Source organism: Semicossyphus pulcher, unplaced genomic scaffold (assembly GCF_022749685.1).
Source record: "Semicossyphus pulcher isolate SPU_LCO1_2020_fin unplaced genomic scaffold, fSemPul1.0.p SCAF_12, whole genome shotgun sequence".
NCBI classification, from domain to species: domain Eukaryota; kingdom Metazoa; phylum Chordata; class Actinopteri; order Labriformes; family Labridae; genus Semicossyphus; species Semicossyphus pulcher.
The window spans coordinates 5849704-5860404 of NW_027211626.1; the positions used below are offsets into that span (position 1 = coordinate 5849704).

General features: G+C 39.8%; 1 protein-coding gene across 4 annotated transcripts; it reads right to left on the bottom strand.

Annotated features, from left to right (window-relative positions):
* Positions 1–336: 336 nt before the first annotated feature.
* adka (adenosine kinase a) lies at positions 337–10215 on the bottom strand. Of its 4 annotated transcripts, none has more exons than XM_069658423.1 (11): positions 10077–10215; positions 7419–7493; positions 6198–6251; positions 4045–4123; positions 3745–3917; positions 3540–3648; positions 3208–3378; positions 3058–3090; positions 2833–2947; positions 2062–2148; positions 337–1957 (listed from the first exon to the last, which is right to left on the bottom strand). In XM_069658423.1, the coding sequence occupies exons 1-11, from the start codon at positions 10169–10171 to the stop codon at positions 1833–1835; spliced, it is 1116 nt and encodes a 371-aa protein (XP_069514524.1). In that variant the 5' UTR covers positions 10172–10215; the 3' UTR covers positions 337–1832. The 4 variants fall into 4 exon arrangements, with proteins under 4 accessions (XP_069514524.1, XP_069514523.1, XP_069514525.1 ...); XM_069658422.1 differs by having other exon boundaries at positions 3058–3093; XM_069658424.1 differs by lacking the exon at positions 10077–10215 and adding an exon at positions 8556–8701 and having other exon boundaries at positions 3058–3093.
* Between the last annotated feature and the right edge of the window lie 486 nt (positions 10216–10701).

The window sequence follows — 10701 nt, forward strand, 5'->3', positions numbered from 1 at the left end:
TATTTCAACCGTTTATCGGTTACTTCAGCATACTATTTCAGCTGTTTAAGCTAATTAGGTCGTCTTTTGTTAGTTTAGCTAACTAATTCAACAGTTTAACGGTTACAGACTACATTTTAAAACGTAACCATTTTAACACTTCAACGATTACTTTTAGCTGAATTCCCCCTCAGTCTACCCCCTGATCACAATTTCATGACTTTAGTCATTTTCTTATCTTGGATTGAAAACAATGATTTGAAGAAATTCTTTGGGGGATTTAAGAACTATATCTGGAAAAATCTGGTAAATATTTGATAAATATACTCAAAACAGAAGAATGAATGAGCAATATGATCAACCTGGTATGTTTTATTAGTCATCCCAGTCTAGCACAGACATGGGCAACGTGAGTTGCATTGAAACAAGGAACAAAATGTTACATAAGGCTTTTTTGGTGTATCTGGACACATATTTAACGGAGGGACAACATGCACCATAATTGTTAATACAAATACAGCACTGGTAGTATTCAGAAATATGCACACACTGCATTTTGAAATGTTTGGAGTTGCACAGTTGACATTTATGTTCAAGTATTTATTGTTGCTTAGACCACAACATAACACGCTGTTAGGTAAATACTGATGATTTTAAATGTTTGGCCCCATATCACAAGTGTGGCCTGAGCCATAATTTAGCTTGTGTTGTATTAAAATATGACTGAAAATCACATCTGATTTAGCAAGGCGGACAGTCTTGAAGTTGGGTTACATATTCTTTGATATTGGAAGAGATCAACATACTCTCATCACAGAAAGCCCACTGCATTACTCTAAGAAAGAACATTAAAATATGATCTTATATCATAATAACAGCTACCTTACATGCATTTAGAGGTGTAGTGTGTCCATTTTCCTCCCCACAAGCCACCAGTTGCACACACTGATCTAGCTTGCAAGTTTCCCAAAATCAACAAGTGTAGGTTCACATCTGTCGGCCTCTGCACACTTTGAAACACGTGCAGAGAAAGATAAGGAAAAAAGGCACTCAGTACTAGAAGCACCTTCCCCGAAACAGCATGAGGAAAAAAAACGCAAATGGTGACTGAAGGTAACTCCTGAATGTCGTTGACACAGGTGACGTAGTGGGCTGAGACTTTGACAATACAAATTGTGCGTTTAAATGAAAACCATTTGGTTTCGAAACTGGCCTGTTAAAATCAAAACAGTCACAAAGTCATAATCAGGAATAATTAATCAAAAAACAAAACAAATCATTTAAATGCAGTATCAAAAACCTTCTTTTACAGTGTTTTATGTTCTCTTTAGTCCTTTGTTTGTGTATAATGAGTCCTCCCATTGAAGAATTAAATTCTTAGAAATTACAGACTGTTAAGATTTCAACCTGACTACTTGCAGCAGAGTCTGATGGGCTTTATGTCAGCCGGACGCTGGCAGTCTCAGAGCCAAAATTCAATTGGAACAAATCCCCAAAAAAGTCCATGAAATAAGATTTCCCATTTCGATCCTTCATGTAAATCACAATGATCAAATCCTGTAGTGTTTTCATGATTCCTTTATGGTCATTTAAAGCTCCCTCGGCTCTGGGCTACATGATCCTCTAGCGGCCCCAAGTGGAGAACACAGAGAAAGGCACACATGTCAGGAGGCACCCAGCTAATAATTGGTGACAAATTATGGATGGATGAATTGAAAGAGAACATGGACGGTTGTCTGATTGAAAGAAAAAAGGGGGCTTTGAGAATGTAGAATAAAAATTCATGGGTCTGAATTTAGTATGGCAGGGTCATAATGAGGTTTCAGGTTGAAGGAAAAGCTGTCCTGGAATTCTCATTTGAAGTCAGGCTTTTCTGGGAAGGTGCAACCTGCTTGTCTGATGATGACATTAGCCGAGTAGTGTGCTGCCTTCACGCACTGATCCAGAGGTTTCTCCTGGACCAGCTCAGACAGGAAACCTGCACCACAGAGAGAAAGCTTTAACACAAAATCGACACTAAACAAAAGAAAGAAAAAAAAGCAACTAAGAAATGTAGGTAACGAAAACACAGTAAACTCTTACCTCCTACAAAGGCATCACCTGCACCGTTTGTGTCAACAATGTCCTTGGGGTCAATCTTCTGTACGGGGAATGCATCAACCTTGTCACCTAAACACGAGAAGAAAAAAAAACATTTTAAAATACACCTCTGACAAAGGACAAAGGACATAAAAGATTAAAGTGGTAATCTTGAATATCTCAGTTTCGTTTTCTTTGGCAGCACCTATGGCGATAAACGGTAACTGCAGGAGCACACTTCCCAGATATCAAAACAGTGTCGCATGTGTGATATCCACGGTTGGCTCCAATTGTGACTCTTGATTTTCCTCGCTGACGGTCGCTTTCCTTTTTAGACTGTTTGCCTTCATCTGAGCGTCGAATTTGTTTCTTTTTCTTTGGATTTTCACTTATTGTTGAAGTTGTATCTGTAGTCATCCATCTTTTCTTTGTTTGTTCAGCCATAGTAGATTACTGTTTACTCGCAACACTTGCAGAGACCGGAAAAGCAGCCGCTTAGCTCCGCCTACCCTCTCTGGCAGACCAACCACTGCTGGCTGATGGAAAACGCGTCACTAACTGGGCGCCGCTTGTGATGTTTTCCGCGAAAGTCGCACCAGACACCCAGTCTGTAATACTGCAAATGCAAAGGCTTTCATCAGTGGGCCATAGGCTCAATCGCCATTGTGTTACCTCATTCGGCGATAAATAGTGACTGAACAGACATTTATTTACATGGAAATCTTCAAGATGATCACTTTAACTTAAGGAAAGAAAAGAAGAATATAATCTTACCTTGGGCCATAACGGTTTCATCCTTCCCCTGGGTCAACACTACAACCCTCTGTCTCTTCTTGTTTACTTTGGGCAAAGCCTGGGCTTTCTTTGCAATTTCCTTTATGTCCTCAGTCTACAGATAAAATACACATGAATACAACCAGTTAATAATGCACAAAATACATGAACAAATCAACTCTTATCATGTGCAAATGCTAAATGCTAAATGTGACTGTTACTCACCTCAAAGTCTTGCTCTTTAGCAAATGTAGCAGCCTCCTGAGGAACAAATAAAGAACGTTTAACACAAACATGCAATAATCCCCAAAACATAAAACATGTAAAGCCATAATGTAGAGAATCCAAAGGATGAACTGTGAAAGTCTGGCTTACTGTCTCATTTCCGAACAGCACGTCGACGTAGGGCATAACCTGCATGAGGTTATCCTTGAAAAACTGGGAGATGAAGGGCGCAGAGAGGTTCAGGCAAAACAGCTTGTTATTTTCAGACGCATGCTTCGCCACTTTCAGGATGGACTCCAAAGAGACAGTCAGGAAGAAACCCTGGAAGCAAACAGCGACATTGGGTCAACACTGATCTGCTTTTTATATCTTGATGGGCTCTAATGAATCACACGCAGTACAAAAGAAAAGCGAGAACGTGTGCTGACTTAAATATTAGATGGCACAACAAAGCATTTAGTAATTTGGTAACTTCTACTTACAGCAATGTAGTAGACCTTAGCTTTTTTCACTAGCTCCCAGTTTTCTTCCAGGTCTAGATGCTTATCCTTCTTATAACAGTTAGCGGCTGCTAGGTTAGCTACCAGAGACCTGTGAGGAGGAAGCAGTTAAGAGATAAATGACTTGTGGATGGATGAGATAATAATGAGTAAATATATGCATATTATTATAATATTAATAACTCACCTGTTATCTCCGGTGATGCATGCTGCACATGTCCCTGTGGGCTCTTCGTCTTGCTCATAGTAGTGGGCATCAATGTGAGCCTCCTGTGCCTTCGTCTTCAGGATATCTCCGAACTTGTCTTTGCCAATGCAGCCAAAGAACGTGCCCACATTGTGGGGTTCTTGGATCATCCACTACAGATGGTGACAACAGCTCTGATTAATTGATTATTGCTACTCACTGATGCCAACATTTACAGTTAAAATTTAGAGGAGTGATGTATGTGACAAAACAGGAAGTAAGGCGTTGTACGTGACTGACCTGTGCAACCTTTATGGAGTTCTGTGTGGCGCCTCCAGCGTGGTACTCAACTTTGAACTTCTTCACAATCTCCTCAAATCTACACAGACAAAAACATGCAACTGAAATCATTCATTATTCCAAAAGAAGATTCACGAGCACAGAGGGAGGGAAGGTGGGAGGGAGCGGGTGATCACGGACTGAAGTGATGATGTGATATAAAACAATGTTTGATCATGAAGCCTGATGCTCCTATACAGCTCTGTGGTTTATCAGTGAAACATATGAACGACAGCAGACAGAACGATTCGCGTGACTAACACAGATCCTGCGTTATTATAAACTATGATGAACTGATTGCAGGTTACAGCTCCTGCTCCTGTCATTCACAGCATGTGGAGACGTACTTCATACTTTATGGAACTGTGCACGGAACAGATTGGGACCTTATTGAGCCAGGTACAGAGCCTGAGAAACGCACAGATCTGAATTATATCTGCTCATCTCCTAACGTCTGTGGCTAAAAAGGAAAGAAATTTGAATACTGATTTTTGCCGTTGTTAACCATGGCAACAATTGAGGCTTCGAAGCATTCGGGTCACCCCGAAGTTAATTCACTTCTGCAAGATTGAGACCAACAGCATCTTTCTTGGGGGTGATTGGTGATTGGTGCAAGACAAAAGCAAAGCTGTCTCAGTCATGAATTAATACTTTAACATAAAACATGTTGAGAGATTACCGAACTGTGGCTGTTTGTCTTTGTCAGTACTTGGTTTTTTTTTGCAGCAAATTAAATGAGAAGATAAACATGAAACTAGCCAAATCTGAAAATGGCAGAGATGCTCACGCTCTGTCCAAAATAAACAAACAAGACAGAACATGTTAATGTTAGCTTTAGTGGTGCTAGAGGGCGATGTTTTAAACTTTGGACAACAAGTGCAGTACAAATCTTCTCATTTGACCTTTTTTAAAGAAGGCGTTCAGCTTAAAGAATACTTTAAAATTTAAATAAATAATTGCATGCAAACAAGTTTCACATTAAAATCCTCATGGATGATATGTTTATCACATGTCTCGCGTATTTGTTTGTATAACATTGCATAATAGTTGCTGTTATTGTATCCACATCTGTCGTGTGTATAATGATGGGTGTGGTTTAATGGATTGTAACGTCATCTGGTGTTGCATTGTACTATCTAGAGAAGCTGTATTCCTTCCAGGTAAAACAAACACCACACAGATGACTGATTTCCCTGAATATATGAACCATTTATGCCCATTACACAACATATGGCAGAAGCAGCGCTTACATATTCTGCTCAAGGCTAAAGCAGCCCCAATTTGTCATGTAGTGCAGTCTAAATATAGTCTAATCATCCTACACAACATGTGTTGTGTGTGATTTATGTGAGTGTCGGAGACGGCATGTTCCAATATTTCATTGGAAAGTGTAACAGGCTGACTGCTGTTAAAGGTCCTGAGACTAAGTCAGGGGTTGCAGAGGGGGGAGACATCTGGGAGGAGAGAAACAAGTAGAGTGGAGTGGGGAAACTGTCAACTGTAGGAATCTCACTTCTAAGTATTGCTTACAGCCTCTGTTGTGTTTTCAGCAGTTGGAAATTTCCCAACATAGTGGCACTCAAACCACAGTGCAGTAAAACAAGAAAGACCGGAGTTCCATAGGGGAAGGAGGGAGAAAAAGGTAATATTTATAGAGCTTAACTGTTTTGAGGATTTACATAAAAGTTTGCTCTCTTTTTTTAATTTAAACATGTGGCTCTCTAATTGTGGAAGTCCGAATTCATCCTCTCTCACACATACACAGTCACACACGACTTTCTTATCTCCTGCTGTGAAATGTTTACTTTCTGGCTCTGGTCTCAGAGGGACTGGGAGGTGAAGTGTCCTGGTTTGCTATTGGCTGAGACTGGCTCTCTGTGCTGGATCTGCTGCGCTGCCATTGGTTGTCTATATAGGAACGGAGGTCATTCGTGTTGATTTCTGGTGTGCGCCTGTTTTGACTGGCCCACTCCAGAACAGAGAGGACCAAACTTGGTACGAATTGAGACATATTAAGTTCTCAATGTACAGACTAAAAACCCTGTTAGTAGATATGTTACAGCTGTACAGCAACCTATATAGACAGAAAATGTTGCGAAGTAGGAGATACTAACAGTGCTTTGTGTTTGTCCTCTGCCAGGATCTGGTCATTGGGTTTCAGATTGTATCTGCAAATAATTAAAGAAAAAAAAGACATTAGTTTTATCAAGTTATTGGAAACATCTTCTACATCAAATTGCTGTTATTATAATCTTAAAAAAACACTACTTTTCAAAAATAGTGCATACAAAACAGACAAGAATCTGGTTTATTTTTATGTGGAAACATTCACAATGCTGTGGCTTTAAAATTGGTTCTTCTCTTCTATGGAAAATGTGATTAAATCATTAAACCATTAAATTAAAGCCAGATGTTTTGCGAATCTTTGCAGAAGTGCCTTTGTGAGCTTCTAACATTCATTCCTGATCAATATGTTGGTCAGTGTTGCTAATTAGAGTCTAGCTTCTTTGAAAGCAAGGATAGGTTAAGGATTAAGGTGCACGCTTTGTCCTGCTTTAATCAATGAGAGACAGAATTAGAACTGGCTGGCTGGTTTTGCACTAATCCAGGAGTTTACGCAAGGGGTTTGAGAGTGGACTCTGAGCTGGATCCCTTTGCCCTGGTCAACTCAGTGTCACAGAATATGGACAGACCAGAAAACTGCGACTATGACTGTGTTGGTTTCCATTAATGGCTCCAATTGTTTCAATGAATACAAAGTGAATAAATAAATAGGTAGAAAGATAAAGAAATATCCTTATAATTGCTTATTTACTACGGCTCATTGCTTTTACAGGAACTTCATTAACTTCAAATTAAGGTGAAACGTTGAGTCATGCAGGGATTTCTTATGCTCTGCTGCCGATTCGGTAAAAGTACATTAATGAACGATTGTTAATAAAGTTAACATGATGACAAAAAAGATGTTTTTCTCAGCTAGACTGCATCTTTCACTGTGATTTAATCATACACTGTCTCATTTCAGAATATATTAAAGCAAGAAATCTGCTGGCACTGATCTGTCAGCTCTGCTCTCTTCTATCACCTTTATCTCGTAACCTGCATTGATTAAATTACATCATAGAACCTCTTTCTCTTATGGTTCTTCTGTGGTCAATATAAATGTCACAATATGTACATTTATGTCAGAATCACATGTGCAACTAGAAGGTGATAGTTTACAACCACTTTAAGATTTTCTAAGCATTTCAGCTGCAGAGAGAAGTACAGAAACTGATAGCAGTGTTCACTTAGGTGATAAGATTTAATACAATCATGTAAATCCTCTAACTTACTTGTCCAATAAGTCTTTGTCCACTACAGCACAGATGTCCAGTAGCGGATTTCCCATCCCAAAGAGTAAATTAGGGCTGAAACAAAAAGATGAAAAGTGTTAAAATAAGAAACATTTACATTAACTCAACTTGCATGACAGTAAAAAGACGACCATTTTGCCGAGTCTTTGTTGTCCTCTCTTGCAATTGAATTTGGTTGATTCATTTAAAGAGCAGACAGCCCTCCAGCCCTGCAAAAATCTTAATATGCACACTTCATAGACTTCATGTTTGCTCACTCCACTGAGTCTCTTCCCATGTGACTTCAACCACATGACTTAAAAGCTTCAATTCACACAATGAAATGCAGAAGTAGAAAAAGTCATAGTTTGGAAACCTACATGACTCTTCAAGAAACATTACAGAAGAATATGAATATGCTCCGTCTGAGGGGAACACCCAGTCGCTCATGCGTGTAACCGTGTTATGGCATTAACAGCAGGGCAACATCAGGGCAGCAGCAGGATGTGTCTGTCTCTTTGTGTGCAATCTGTTCTTTCCTGGGGCAAAAACAATAAGTGCAGGAGTGGATTAAAATCACAAATCATAGTCTTGTGATGCCCAAACACATTTTAAAAATAAAAAAAATTAGAAAACACTAACAGGACACTTCTGCTTTTTGTTTATTCTGCAATGTTTGCTTTGCAATGAGATGGTGGTAGCATGTTAAAACACGTGCACCCAGGTCTGTTGACGTGTCATCTTCCTTCCTTCATGCCATTCTTAAATGTCAGCACACTCTTCTCTGTGTTTTCTGGGAAAGCCACAGATTGAGCCAGTGTTGTCTCCCTGACAGATGCCACCTCTCCACATGAACATGAGCGAACATGTTTTCCCCTCTTTCCCTCCTTTCAACACTCGAACAGAATTTTATGCAGCAAGAATAAGAAATGCGGAAAAACAGCTTTGATAAAGCAAAGAGTAGTGAGACATGCCTGGTGACTTAGGCTACACAGATAGTATTTTGTGACTAAAGAACCTAGCAGATGCCACACCCTAAATATCATTTGCTACAGTGCATACATCTGCCAGTATGCAGCCAATTACACTACACCAGAGCCCATGCCAGCCTCTCTCTTTATGTCAATGTGCTCTTACCTTGCAGAAGACATGGTGTTCCTCTCTCTGTGTACACCAGCTAGAAACTGACAGACCTGTTGAGTAACCTAAACCGGCTCAGAAAGAGCTAAGCATCCAAAAACTTCATATTTTCAGCCCAGTGTGCGGGTAGATCGATTTTCCCCTGCAACCACAGCTCCTCCTACTCGGGGCTGACTGATCTGACGGAGGAAGGGCCAAGGTCTGTCTCCGTCTGGTGATTGGCTTGCTTTGCAGACTACAGCCTTAATCCACTCACTCGTTTGAAGCTAGATAACACCGTGAGAAGCGTACTGATGATCGAATCTGCAGCTGAGATACCACGATGTACCAAAGCATGTTTTAAGGGATGTCGCCGATTGATGCATATTTAAGTCGCAGAAAAAAAGCATCATTGCAAAAACATTGCATTTTCACGACAACAATTCAGTTACAATTCACTGCTTTGAGAGCTAGTAAGCAGGCAAGCTTTCTCTGTAGTTGGCACCGAATGAACTGAGTGTCCCGATCAGACAAGTATTTCTTTTTGAACACACAGGGGCAGCAGGTGGTGGACATGCCGAATTTACAATGCATTCAAGTTGTGTCGGAATTGTTTCCTACAGGAAAAGTTCACGTGAATGCTGCCTCAAGTCGAAAACACAACTAGGAATACATATGTTGTATAATACGCAATGTTATATATATAAATTTATTCTTATTGCCTTTTTTCAACCTGTTCTATTTAACTTCATAATATTTATTCTAGTTAAAATGTTCTGCACCCAAACGCATTCCTTGTATGTCTAAACCTACTTGGCAATAAATCCCCGATTCTGATTTTGGAAAGTTGGCGAAAATGTTGGTACAGGACTTGCAGAGTTAAATTGCACAGAAACATTGCGGAAAAACGTTAACGTTAGCTCAGCAGTTAAAAACTTTTTTATTGCTTTATGTATTGAAAATGGACTTATTAGCTAATTTGTCAATTGTCATATGGTATAAGACTGTACGCGTTAGTTCGTCTTCGTAGAGGTAGGTGGTTTATTTCTGAATGACTGTTTCCATGACCTAAAGCCATAGACTGTGTGAAAGCACATGAGCACGAAAACTGGGAACTCCGAGCAGCACTCGAATGCAGCATTCTATTAACATGTTTGCAAACATGCGTTAAGACAACAGCAGTGCACGAACGCACCTGACTTAGTTGTAACTAGCTATAAGATAACGTTAGCAAATGTATGTAGCTGTAAGTTAACCTATAACCATATCAAAGGACTTTACATTGGCCGTTGTAAACAGTGACCTCTTCTCCCCCCGTGGTGATTCCGAGTAAAACCATTTAATGCTCACAAGAAACCCCAATTTTTTCCAACCTTATTTTACTTATTTTATCTTACTTTCATGCACACATTCATAATGTTACGTAATAGAGGTTTACACTGTAAACTGTAGGTATGACAGACAAACATTCAAACATAGAGGAGGGTCGTGTCTCCTCGCGCACCAGAGATGCATTTTTGTTAGCTCTTTTTGGGTCACCTTAGTTTTGCAGGAGTCTTTTTGGTCGGGGACTCCTCTGTCTTCCCCTCTTCTGAAAGCTTTTGTTTCTTAGCTTTAGGTTCTTCAGAAGCCATTGCCGACAGGGCACGTTGCTTCACCTTAGCCGGTGTGAAAACGCGGTCGTACTAGGCTAACAGTGATCAGATAGGCTGTTCCCTAAGTACAACCTCGCAGGAACCCGTTGCCTCCCCCTGGCTGTGTGCGACACCCTAACATATCTACCAATGAAACGGCAAACTTCTTGTACGAATACTAGCTGCAGTAATCAACATTATTATATGAGTAATGGCTCACATTACTATTTGTGAGGGTTCCCCCTTTTCCACCTTCAGTAAATGCAAAGGTTCATACAGGCATCTTTAAAAAACAATTTTTACTGTAATTGAGTAGGAAACGTACATTTGTGTGAACATCACCACCAGACTCATATTAAGCCTACATATTGCTTATTGTAATTTTTTATTATATATTTAAAAGTCTTAACCTGTAGAACACGAGAGAGGTATAGTTTGGGCTTACTTAAAAAAAATCTGAAACTTGTCATGAGTCTAAAAGTTTTGGGGTGTGCTTTATCTAAGCCCCCGATCAAATCTGTGGTATTCTA